The 12,583-nt window shown below is 48.0% G+C and overlaps 1 protein-coding gene across 1 annotated transcript; it reads right to left on the bottom strand.

Annotated features, from left to right (window-relative positions):
* Positions 1 to 4,857: 4,857 nt before the first annotated feature.
* Positions 4,858 to 11,174, bottom strand: NRAS (NRAS proto-oncogene, GTPase). Its single transcript, XM_054290815.1, has 5 exons — positions 11,039 to 11,174; positions 10,185 to 10,363; positions 9,088 to 9,247; positions 7,728 to 7,851; positions 4,858 to 6,282 (listed from the first exon to the last, which is right to left on the bottom strand). Exons 1-4 carry the CDS (start codon positions 11,147 to 11,149, stop codon positions 7,732 to 7,734), a joined length of 570 nt encoding a protein of 189 aa, XP_054146790.1. The 5' UTR covers positions 11,150 to 11,174; the 3' UTR covers positions 4,858 to 6,282; positions 7,728 to 7,731.
* Positions 11,175 to 12,583: the final 1,409 nt, after the last annotated feature.

The raw sequence follows: 12,583 nt of genomic DNA, 5'->3' as shown, positions 1-12,583 counted from the left end.
AATAAAATAAAGTAAAGTAAAATAAAATAGAATAGAATAGAATAGAATAGAATAGAATAAAATAAAATAGAATAGAATAAAATAAAATAAAATAAAATAAAATAAAATAAAATAAAATAAAATAAAAATACAGAGCTGGAAATAACAATGGATTTTAGCAGCACAGGAATCCTGTGGCACAGCCAGGGAAGTGAGGTTGAGACCTGGAGCAGCTTCTCCAGCTGAGATCATTTCCACAATGTCCAGAAACTCTCTGGAAGAGATGTTCCCTTTATTTGATGGGCACAACTTCAAAACAAGCTGGGTGACAATTGGGAAATTCTCCAGAATTTAGGGAATTTTACCCCGTCTTTGCTCTTATTCCCCAAAATTATAAATTTCCTTCCCTTCAACTGCAGAGGTGCAGCACCAGGGCAAAGCTGGGATGATGGCACAGCTTTGGTCTCCCTCTCATGCTGATAAAATTTTCAGGTTCTGAATTCTTCTTGCTCTCACCCATCCCCAAGTTTGAGAGTCTCCACACCCCATTATTGTTTAACTATTTCATTCAAGGCCCATAAAATCCTCATTTGCTCTCCCACAAGGACTAAACCAGCCCTTAACCCTCCTTGGGATCTTGGGATTCACATCTGAAACCAAAAATGACCTTTAGGATCCAGAGGTCAAGAGAATCTTGGTCTTTTGATCCCTCAGCTTTTTTAATCACAGGCTGAGCTTGGGTGGGCTCATGGTGGAAATCTGAGTAAAGCCTGGGCATGCTGTGCTAAAGTTAGATCCAGGGCCTGTGCAAGCTCAAGGACTGACACAAACAGCCTCTCTTCCCACTCTTTTTCAGCTAGATTCACACCCAGAGGCTTTGGAGTGCCTCTAAACACTCCCACTTTGACATCTGAGCTGTCCTGGTTCCACCCAGGAGAATGGTTGGAGCAGAAATTTGGGTTCCTGAGCAGGATCCTCCTCCAGCTTGCACCCACAGAGGCCATGGGGGAAGCTTTGCTAGAAATTGGTTTAAATTCCTGAAGAGGAGGAGTCTGAACAGGAAGGGATAAGGTGGATCTCACCAGGGCCTCCTGGCTGTGCTGGGGCTTTGATCAACCCTCAGCAGATTCTCCTGTCCCCACCCTGTGGTGATCACAAATCCTCTGAGCACAGAGACAGAGCTGGCCCGGGATCTTCCTGGAGAGCTGTGAGAAAGCTCAGAGAATAAAACAATTCAGAGAAATAATTAAAACAATTCTTGTCTCAATCCCTGCACCTGGCAGGCAATCTCTGTTTGTCAGAGATGTTTACAAGGAGGAGTTGTCCTTTCTTGACCAATAGGTGAGAGAAGATTCCCGAAGGCCAGTCAGGTCTTAGAGCCACCATTGTTTCTGTAAGAACTGTGGATTTCTAATAATAAAAGTGCTTTTCATGCCTTCTGAGTCTCTGTATCACCTTTGTCCCCTTTGGTGACAGTTGTATTTGTGGGGTGCCTTGTGGCAAGGAGGAATGATGAATCTGACTCCATGTTCTCAGAAGGCCAATTTATTATTTTATGACACTATTTATATTAAAGAATACTAAACTAAACTACACTAAAGAATACAGAAAGGATATTTACAGAAGGCTAAAAAGATAATAATGAAAACTCGTGACTCCAGAGTCTTGACAGAGCTTGGTCCCAACTGGCCAAAAAGTTTAAATAACTCACACCAATGAATCCAATGACACAATCACCTGTGGGTAAACAATGTCCAGCCACATTCCAAAGGAGCAAAACACAGGAGAAGCAAATCAGATAATTATTGTTTTCCTTTTTCTCTGAGGCTTCTCAGCTTCCCAGGAGCAAAATCCTGGGCAAAGGGATTTTTCCAGAGGATGTGAATGCCACAGGTGACAGCACCTTGCTCTCAGTCATCCCCTGCACAGATCCCCAGGGCACAACCAAAACCAGGTTCTCTGCAGGGAGCTCCTTTGTAGGAACAAACCCATTGCAGGGAAACCTTTCCAACCTTTCCACAAGTCCAAAAACTCTGGGGTTTTCAGCACTCTGGGGTTTTCAGCACCTTGGGGTTTCCAGCACCACCCCAGGCCAGGGTGGGAATGCTCTGGGCACAGGCTGGACCTGCAGGGGCAGGAACTCTGTGTCCCTGCTCCTGGGGGTCTGGTTTTAAATTCCTGGCATAAAACCCACGTTGGACTCCAGGTTTCAGATGCCTGACACGAGGTCTGAGGAGAAATAACCCTTGGAGCACATTTACTGACTGTGTGCTCTGACAAAATTTGTCTTTTTGCAGAGGGAAGGCAACAAGGAAGTATTTTAGAAAACTGAATCAAGTAATTTAAAAGGCCAACAGAGCATGATTTGGGCACAGCAGTAATTTAATAGCTGGTTTGCCATTGGAGTATCAAATAAATAATTGATTTGTATATTTTTTAATGTAAATCAGCATGAGGGACCCCACTGCAAACAGAGATTCAGCAGCAGCAAGATTAAAACTGGACAGGACCCAGCCTGTGGCAGAATCAATGTCCCTCTCACTGCTCATTGATCCTTAGGGCACATCTGTGATAGAGCTGGGCAGAATGGAGCAAATCCCACCCCACAGACAAAGCAGAGGGCACTGGGATCATCAAACCTCCTGTAACTCCTGGATCCTGTACCCAGAACCCAAAGAAAACAACCAAAGAATTCAAAGTTTATTCTTTAAAAAAGTTATTTAAGAAGCAAAATAATTTACTTCAATCCAAACAAAAAAGAGATGCATTATTGAAAGCAAATAATTAAACAAAGTAACAACAAATTAGCCCTTGGGTTAAAAATCCAGATCCCAACATTCCCAACCATCCTGAGGGTTACCACAGGCACACACTCAAGGTTTGGGGTTTTTGACAGAATGTGATCCCCCACAGGCCTGAGGCTGCTGAAAATCCAATTCTAAGGCTGAGCTGCACTTAAAGTGATGGCAGCTTCAAGATCCTGGTTAAAATCCTGGTTGAAGGGACAGGGACAGAATCTGAGCAGTTGTTTGAGCAAGAGCACAGAGTGAGGACACAGAGAAACAACCCCAGGGTTCCACTGGCTCCCCTGACTGAGCTCAGCCACACAACACAAACATTTGTTCCAGTCATTGGCACTTGAAAGTTCTGAACAAGAGCTTTATCCTTTTTTAATATTTTAATATTTTTAATATTTTACCTCAAAAGTTGTTCATGTCTGTTCTGCCCAAGGCAGTGAAATCAGCTTGGCACTAGTGCAGAGTTGTGCTGTTGTAAATAACAATATTTGGACCAAATCTACTAAACCACCTTTCCCAGGGACCAGTCTTGTGCAAAACCTTCTGTGCTTATCTTCTGAATCATCTTCCCCAAAGTTCACAGGGTTTGTCCTTCCAGTTCTTGGCTGCCACCAAACCCAGGGTTCTCTGTGGGGCAGCTGGAAACAAATCACAACCATTCAGTTCACTCCTGATAGTACCACCCCCTGATTTTGTATTTTCTGCTGGATTTGGAACTAATCCAGCAAAAAATACAAATGGACTGATGGACTTGGGAGTATCACCTGTGCAGGTCAGCTCTGCAGCACCCAAAAAACTGAAAAAAATTCCTAAAAACCATTCTAAAGGTTCCAAGGGGGACACAAATACAGACCTACCCTCAGCAGGGCTTTTCCCTTTTCAGGTTTTATAGAGCCCAAGAGAAAGGGAACAGCAAAGAGCAGCAGATGCATTTTCCAGTCAGTTCCCACACATTGCTGAGAATTCCCAGCTACAGCTGGTACATTTTAATGCCAGAGCATGCTGAGCAGTGTGGGGCATTGCTATGATGCAAATAATTCTCCAGGTTGAGCACACATCCTTCAAACATCAAATGCCAGAGGCTTCCCATGGCCACGAGCAGCTGAGCAAATTCCTGCATTTGCCAAGAAATCAAACCCCATCCATGGACCTGGATGACAGAATGTCACCATTCAGTGTCCTCACAAACCCCACACTGCCCTTCCTGCTGGTTCTATGAGTATCCCAAAAGCTTTTCCTCATTTCCCAGGGGTGTTTTTATTAACTGGCTGTCCTTGTGCCCCACAGCTCCTCAGGAAAGACCCACAGAGGTTTTCACAGAAAATCTGCCTGACAAAGCTTCCCCAGCCCTGGCTGTGCAGCTCTGCCAGGTTTAACCTCTGCACTCATGGAATGGTTTGGGCTGGAAGGGGCCTTAAAGTTCATCCCATGGGCAGGGACACCTTCCACTGTCCCAGGGCGCTCCATCCTGGCCTTGGACACTTCCAGGGATGGGGCAGCCACAGCTGCTCTGGGCAACATCAAATAAACTGAATTTGAGCCAATGGTCCCCACAATTCTGCCTGCCATTGTGTGTGTGTTGCTGGAAAATAATATTTTATGTTCAATTTTTTGTGGATTTAATTCTTATCAGTCACGTTAGTCAAAGTTAAAATAAATTGAAAAAAAGTATTTATAAGGATTATGACAGATAAAGCAAATGTGATGCAGATTGATCCTCTTCATTCCAAGAGGAGAATTAAGACTGTAAGTAGTGAAGGAAGCAACATTAAAAGGAAAAATTCTTCTCTCTCTGTTTACTGCTCTCCAAGGTCCATTTGAAACTGAGCACTCCCAATTAAGGTGTGTGACTGACACCAACAACCTGAACCTGAGCCTCCTGCATCTGCTCTGCTGGCCTGGCACTGACCAAATGCTCCGAATGCTCCCTCTGTTGGCTGAGGGCTCCTTCCTCCTTCCTCCTTCCTCCTTCCTCCTCCTCCTCCTCCTCCTCAGAGCTGGATTCGGGGCAGAACCAGCCCAGCAGCACAGGGACAGCAATGAGAACAGCTGGGCACAGGTAAGCAGGGCAGGGTGTTCTGGTCTGTTCTGTTCAAAAGTTCCCTCAGCTGCAGGGAAGGGCTCACAATTACAATTCCCTCGCTCAGAGTGAGCCCTGAACTCACCAGTCTGTCCCCACCTCCTGTGGAGCCATCCCTGAGCTCATTTCCTTCCTCATTTTGCAAGGATGCTGCAATCAGAAGCTGGCTCAGGAGCCTGTGGCAGCTCTCAGCCTCCTCCCCTCCAGCACAGAACCCCAGGATGGTTTGGGTTGGGAAGGACCTCAAATCTCATCCCAATCCACCCCTCCCATCCACCTTAAATCCATCCCATTCACTGCCCCAGGCTGCTCCAGCCTGGCCTTGGGCACTGCCAGGGATGGAGCAGCCCCTTCCTGCACCCCTGACAAAGAAACTCCGATTTTACAGCCTAGAGACATTTTGAAGAGACTCTTTACAGTCTGTGGTAAGAAAATAATTCAGAATAAAACAATTTGCAAGTTACAGAGAGAGCTGAATAGCAGCTGTCCAAAGCAACCTCCAGTTACCAGATGAATTAGTGAGAAGCTGCCCAGAAATGTTGGCAGTTCATGTTAAAAAATGAACAGCTGACAGGTTTGGTCCAACTTAGAAGAGATCTGAATGCTGCAGGAAAACAATACAGAATATAAACTGTTCCACCCACAAAGAAAGTAAAACACAGATGCAGTGTGTCCCCTCCCTTGTCCAAAAGTCTCTCAAGTGCCTGCTGGACCTTCCAAATTCCTGCTGGGGGATCCTGCCAGGCCCAGATCACCCACAGCACACTTGCCTGCTTGACACAATGAGCTCCCAAGAAATTCCAGTCCTTGGGGGTTTTCCTCAACCCAAGGGACAACTCCAAATCTTCTCAGCAAACAGGCACTTAGTTAGGAAAGGTTTTCCTTTTTATTACAGCAATGGAGGATCAGGTAGGTGGCACTCCTGGCACTGGAGATGTTGCATTTTTTTTGCTGTACAGGTGCCCAGAGAGCAGACACCCAGCTGGGAGGGGACAGGGTGGCACCGCCCCGTGTGACACCAACGGTGCCACTCCTGTGACAGCACTGCACGGATTCCAACAGACAGGGGACACACAGCACTTCTAGCTTTTACTCTAGAGGTAAAGTGTCATCTTTTTTCACAGCATTTAGTCTCTACAGTTCACTTTTGGGGCTGGTTTTCTTCTGGAACAAAGCCAGGTGACGGTGAGAGAAGAATCCCAGCACATCCCGAGGTGCTGCTGCTCCGTGAGCTGAGCAGGGAGGTAGATGCCATGGATGTTCTCTTCAGATGGAGCTAATTAATTCTCTTCATCTTGTGCTAATTAATGAACTCTGGTGCCCAGAGTCTGTCACTGGCACCCAAACACTGCAGGGAGCAGCAGGAGAGGCAGCACAGATCGAGGCTCGTCCAGCAGCTGCACCTGAACCACGTTTTCTTGGCATCTGGAACAGAAAGGCAGCTCCAATTAGCACTAATTAGCTCTGGGGTGGATGGGCAGTGCAGCAGTGCTGAGCTGGTCTGGCTGTTTTCATAGTCATGAGCAACATCTTCAGGGAATGGTTGAAAGGGATTTCCCTCAGTTGGGAACTCAGATTTTATTATTTTTTTGGTTAATGGGGAAAAATATGGAAATAAATGAGAAAAAATCTGGGAATAAATGGGAAAAATGTGGGAAAAAACTGGAAAAAAAAAGGGAAAAAATCTGGGAATAAATGGGAAAAATGTGGGAAAAAATGGGAAAAAACCTGGGAATAAATGGGAAAAAAATCTGGGAATAAATGGGAAAAATAAGGGGGAAAAATGGAAAAAAAATGGGTGAATAAATGGGAAAAAATCCAGGAATAAAATGGAAAAAAATTCAGGAATAAATCCAGGAATGGGAATAAATGACAAAAAATGGGAAAAAATGGGAAAAATCCTGTGGGAGTAAATTGGTAATTGGTTATTTCACCATTTGATTTGGTTAATCCTGGAATCAGCATGTTCCAGAGCTTGAGGGGAGCTGTGCAGGAGTCAAACACTCAGCTGGGCACACCCCTCTTTCAAGGTGTTTCTTCAGAAATTACTTTTTTTCCAAATAGTCCAAATAGTTTCCCAAAAAAAGGAGACAGAAAGGAATGACACAGCAAATCCCACCATTGGAATTGGTGGAAATCATGGAATGCTTTGGGTTGGAAGAAACCTTAAAGATCATCTGGTTCCATCCACCCATCAGCCAAAGGAGTGATGTGAATGAAAATTCCTCTTCTTAAGCTCTGCCACCAACTTAGAGGGGAATTTTTCATTTTTGAGCTTTAAAACATTGTAGGATCCAACTGCAGGATCCACTGTAGAATCCAATTCTCTGGGAATCAATATGTGTCACGACATATTTTATGAAAAATCTTTTTGCTAGGATTTTTTCTTCTGAGAGGCCTCAGAAATGAAATGTAAACAAGAATTATCTGCTGGTGTGGAATGCAACAGGTGCATCTGTGATTGATTTCATGGGGTTGTTTTTAATTAATGGCCAATCACAGTCAGCTGGATTGGACTCTCTGGTCAGTCACAAGATTTTATTATAATATCATTCTTTTCTATTCTTTTCAAGCCTTCTGATGAAATCTTTTCTTCTATTCTTTTAGTATGGTTTTAATATATAATTTTCTTTTAATATAATATATATCATAAAATAATAAATCAGCCTTCTGAACCATGGAGTCGAGGTTCTCATCTCTTCCCTCCTCCTGGCACCCCTGCAAACACCACCACACTTGGTGACCCCGAGGGAGGAACACTCCCACAAATATGTTCTGTAAAAGGGGAAAACCCCACCTAGAGCATTTCTAACCACACTCAGGAGCTGCTGGAAGGCAGAGGAGGAGCGCTCAGTGAGGTTCCAGCTCACCTTCTCACATGACAAGGCAGGACAGTCCCATGCAGCCCTGGTTCCCATCCTCGCTGCTGTTCAGCTTCTTCATCCGGTACTGCCGGATCTCCCTCACCAGGGTGTAAAAAGCATCTTCCACACCCTGGATGCAAACACAAGGTCAGGCATTTTCCTCCCTCAAGCTTTTGAAATCACTCATCTGTCCATCCCAGAGCCCCTCAGTGGGTTTGAAAGTCACAATTCTGCAGAAGAGCAGCACCCAACTGATCCCGTGGTTCCTCCCACATGGATGTCCCAGCCTGACTCCTCCTGGGATAACAACCACTAAAATAAACATGGAAAACTGCATCTCAGGGAGGCTCCATGCAGGAAACCAGCTGCTCCTTGCCTAATTTTAGAATTCTCAGAATTCAGCTCTTCAGGATTTTCTGGCTGCTGCTCAATAATTGCACCTTCCCTGCTCTGTTCCCCTGCTCCAAGCTGGCCCACGTGGCCAAGGAGGCTTTGGAGAAGCCCATTAGTCCAGTCTGGGGAATTCTGTCTGCAATCATAATCTGCTAATTGGCTTTCATTAACGAGCCAAGAGCACCCAGCAGGTCTGGGGTGAGGGAGCTCAGCCTCTGACACTCCCCAGGGAGAGCAGCTGAAACTCAGCTGCTCCTCCTGCCAACACTGAAACTGGCTGCAATCAAAATTTTAACATCATTTGAAGCAGTAGAAAGTAGCTGGGTTTCTTTTTCTTCTGTGTGTTTTGTGAGATTTTATAATAAGGTATTAATTTATTATAGTTAAAATACGTTTTTTTATTTAAGACGTAAGTATTATTTTTTAGGAATTATTTTGCAGCCATTTGTTTCTTTTTGGGATTTTTTTATCGCTTTGGAGGTTTATTAAGAGGGTTTTTTGGTGGTTGCATTGGAATGTTTATATAGCAAAGGTGAATTTTAACATATTTTTGGGCACGTGTTATTTTTTCCTTGTTACATAATTTTCCACAAAACCACTGTAGGTCTCTTTATCTCTACATTTACTGGTATCAGTTATGTTGATTATTTTAGTATTTTTTTATTACTTTATTATTTTAGTATTTTTTTCCTAGTTAGTTTTTAAGTTTTATTTAGTAACTTCAGGGGAGTTGAATTTTTTTTATTCTCTGTTATTTATCAACCTGACCTACTTGAAAGGAAGTCAGGGTGAGTCTGAAGTGATTCCTGCACTGGCCCAGCCCAGAACTCTTGAAATAGTGAGTGGGGAAATAAAAGCTAAAACTGTAAAGGGATTGAAAAAATGCCTCTCCTGTAAATAAGGCAAAAGCACAAGGGAAAATGTCCTTGCTGCATTTCCCAGGAAGGAGTCAGGCCCCGGGGGAGCCCCTCACCTGTCTGGTTTTTGCAGAGGTCTCTATGAAGGGGATTCCGTAGCTTTTTGCCAATTCTTGGGCCTGTTTTGTGTCCACTGTTCTCGTGGGCAGATCACACTTGTTCCCTACCAGCACCATGGGCACATCATCTGAGTCCTTCACTCTCTTGATCTGTTCTCTTTAGGAAGACAAATTATAAAAAACCAAAATTAGGAAGTATTTTCTAAATAGAAAAACTGGTTTAGTTCAGTATTCAAACAACCTTGTGCCACAAAAACACATTAAAGGTGAGCAGGGCCTCAGGGTCAGCAGCATGGCCAAGCACTTTGTACACTTCATTTTCTGTCCATGGATAACTCCACTCTGGATTTCTCATTTTCTAAGAGATGACATTCTGTAGCTGCAAATGGCATCCGATTCACAGAATCCCAGAACAGCTGGGCTTGGCAGGGAGATCACCCAGCCCAACCCCTCTGCCAAGGCAAGATCACCTGGAGCAGGTGACCACATCCTGGAGGGTTTGGAATGCGTCCAGACATGGAGACTCCACAACTCCCTGGCAGCTGCTCCAGGGCTCTGCCACCCTCACAGAAAGAGGTCTGTCCTCACTTTGAGGTGGAACTTGTGGTTTAGTTTATGGCCACAACTCCTTGTCCTGTCCCTGGGCATCATTGAAGAGAGTCTGACACTGTTCTTGTGGCACTCCTTGGAGATATTTATGTGGATTGATTAAAAAAATAATAAAACTGGATAAAAATCATCCCAGTCTTAACTGACTAAAGGTGGTGCTGAGGCCCTGGCACAGGTGCCCAGAGCAGCTGTGGCTGCCCCTGGATCCCTGGCAGTGCCCAAGACCAGGCTGGATGGGGCTTGGAGCAGCCTGGGATGGAGGAAGGTGTCCCTGCCATGGCAGGGGGTGGAACTGGATGAGATCTAAAGTCTCTTCTAACCCACCCCTGTCTGTGATTCCATGCACTGGCACAGAACAGTGACAAAACTTCCTGAAAGAAGTGGGAGATTCAACATTTGTCCATTCCTGAGCTTTCACTGAGGCACTCCAGAGCTTCACCCAGCCAGCGTCCCTGTTCCCTGTCCCCGGGGCAGCCCAGCTGTACCTGTAGAGGTTGATGTCAGCGAAGGATTTGCTGTTGTTGATGGCGAAGACGCAGAGGAAGCCCTCTCCTGTCCTCATGTACTGGTCCCTCATGGCGCTGTACTCCTCCTGCCCCGCCGTGTCCAGGATGTCCAGCAGGCACGTCTCCCCATCGATCACCACCTGCTTGCGGTACGAGTCCTGCAACAACACACGGCCACTGAGAGCCCTGCGCTGCCCCTGCCGCCCCAGGGACACGGGGGAAATGTAAAAATAATCATAAAAACGCAGGAGGAGCTTTGGCAGCTGCTCTGCAGAAGATGTGGCTGCCCCTGGATCCCTGGAGGTGTCCAAGGTGAGATTGGACAGGGCTCTGAGCAGCCTGGAAGGTGTCAGGGTTGAAACTGGAGGAGCTTTAAGGTCCCTTCCAACCCAAAGCAGTCTGGGCTTTGTGATTTTCATCCATTTGTGATTCTCATCCGTCTCTGACGAAAACCCACCACACCTAAAACTACACTATTTTTAATATTACCCACACTATCACATTTTAAACCATGCCCAAACTACCCCATTTTAAATGAGACTCTAAGCCCTCTCTCATCCTTTGTTACAAAACACACAACTCCGGTTGCTTTAAAGAAATTCCTCCACAGGAGCAGAAAATAAAGAACAATCACAAACACGAGCAGAACCCCCGCCCTGCCCAGCCCCGTGCCGGCCTCTTTGGCTGCCTGTGGCTGCTTTAGGAAGCCCGAGGGGAACGAACGGGGGAGGAACCGCTCCCAGAGCCGCGGGCCGGGCCGGGCCGCGGGCACCGGCGGCGGATCCGCTCCCGATCCCCCCGTCCCGGCGCTCCCGTCCCGCGGCCCCGCGCACCTCGATGGTGGGGTCGTACTCGTCCACGAAGTGGTTCTGGATGAGCTGGATGGTCAGCGCGCTCTTGCCCACGCCGCCCGCGCCCACCACCACCAGCTTGTACTCGGTCATGGCCCCGCGGCCTCGCCGGGCCCGGCCCGGCCCCGCCGCCGCCGCCCCGCGATCGCCCCGCGCCGCTTCCGCCTCCCGCCCGCGCGTCACCGCCCGCGCCGCTTCCGCACACGCGACACGGGCGCGACACGGGCGGGACACGGCGGGACACGGGAGAGACACGGGAGGGACACGGGAGAGATGCGGCGGGACACGGGAGAGATACGGGAGGAACACGGGACACAGGAGGGACACGGCGGGACATGGAACACGGGCGGGACACGGCGGGACACGGGAGAGACACGGGAGGGACACGGGAGAGATGCGGCGGGACACGGGAGAGATACGGGAGGAACACGGGACACAGGAGGGACACGGCGGGACATGGAACACGGGCGCGACACCGGCGGGACACGGCGGGACACGGGAGGGACACGGGAGAGATGCGGCGGGACACGGGAGAGATACGGGAGGAACACGGGACACAGGAGGGACACGGCGGGACATGGGACACGGGCGGGATACGGGAGGGACACGGGAGGGACACGGGCAGGACACAAGAGGAGCACGGGAGAGATACGGCGGGACACAGCGGGACACGGGAGGGACACGGGGAACGGCGGGACATGGGAGGAACACAGGAGGGACACGGGAGGGACATAGCGGGACACGGGAGAAACACGGGACACGACGGCGCCGGCACCGCGGCTCCGAACCGGCACCGAGCCCGAAGCACGGGGCTTTAAATGGCACCGGCCCCGCATCGCGGAACTTTCAAGGGGGAACAGCACCGGGCCCGCAGCCCCGAACGGGGAACGGCACCGGGCCCGTATCCCGGGGCTTTGAAAGGGGAACGGCACCGGGCCCGTACCCCAGGGCTGTCGAGGGGGAATGGCACCGAACCCAGCCCCTGTGGTTTTTAAACTGGGAATGGCAGCGAGCTCTCGGGATTTGAAAAGGGAATAAAGTCAAGATTTGTGCTTTTAAGAAGCTGTTGATGAACAGCTGGAGCTGAGCGGTTCTGGGTAAGGGGCTGCAGTGGGAGCATCCTGCACTAGGATTGTTTTTTGTTTTAAGTGACCCCAATCCAAAGGAAGGGTCTGGCCCAGAGCCTGGGAAGGGAACTGCAGCTGGGGGATCACAGCTCTGACCCTGCTGCCAACAGACCCCGCCAAGGAACAGAACTGAGCCGGGCACGGATGAGCGCGGGGAGGGCAGAGCTCATAAATGGGGTGGGCGCTAATTAGAAGTGATGTAATTTGTAACCAATGAATGTCACTGTTGTTATAATGCATAAATAGTGTAGGGTTGATGATGGGGCCTTTCAGACTGGAAATAAAGCACAGAAATCCCTCAGGGTGGTGTGAGAGTTGGAGGCACCAGGATGGAGTCTGTGATGAGGACAACACAGGTCTAACACAGCCCCCACTGAGGAAAGAAGAGGCTGAGCACAGC

The sequence above is a fragment of the Melozone crissalis genome, unplaced genomic scaffold, assembly GCF_028551555.1.
Source record: "Melozone crissalis strain CALT ecotype California unplaced genomic scaffold, PUWL_Pcris_2 ptg000086l_1, whole genome shotgun sequence".
NCBI classification, from domain to species: domain Eukaryota; kingdom Metazoa; phylum Chordata; class Aves; order Passeriformes; family Passerellidae; genus Melozone; species Melozone crissalis.
Note: the sequence above shows the minus strand (reverse complement) of the source record. Positions and strands in the feature narration are given on the sequence as shown.

Excerpts from the sequence above, each read along its gene's own strand:
- NRAS (XM_054290815.1), bottom strand. The coding sequence starts at position 11,149 with ATGACCGAGTACAAGCTGGTGGTGGTGGGCGCGGGCGGCGTGGGCAAG. Across the intron at positions 10,364-11,038 it reads AGTACGACCCCACCATCGAG|GACTCGTACCGCAAGCAGGT; the intron begins GTGCGCGGGGCC and ends GTGTTGTTGCAG. Across the intron at positions 9,248-10,184 it reads GCTGACATCAACCTCTACAG|AGAACAGATCAAGAGAGTGA; the intron begins GTACAGCTGGGC and ends GTCTTCCTAAAG.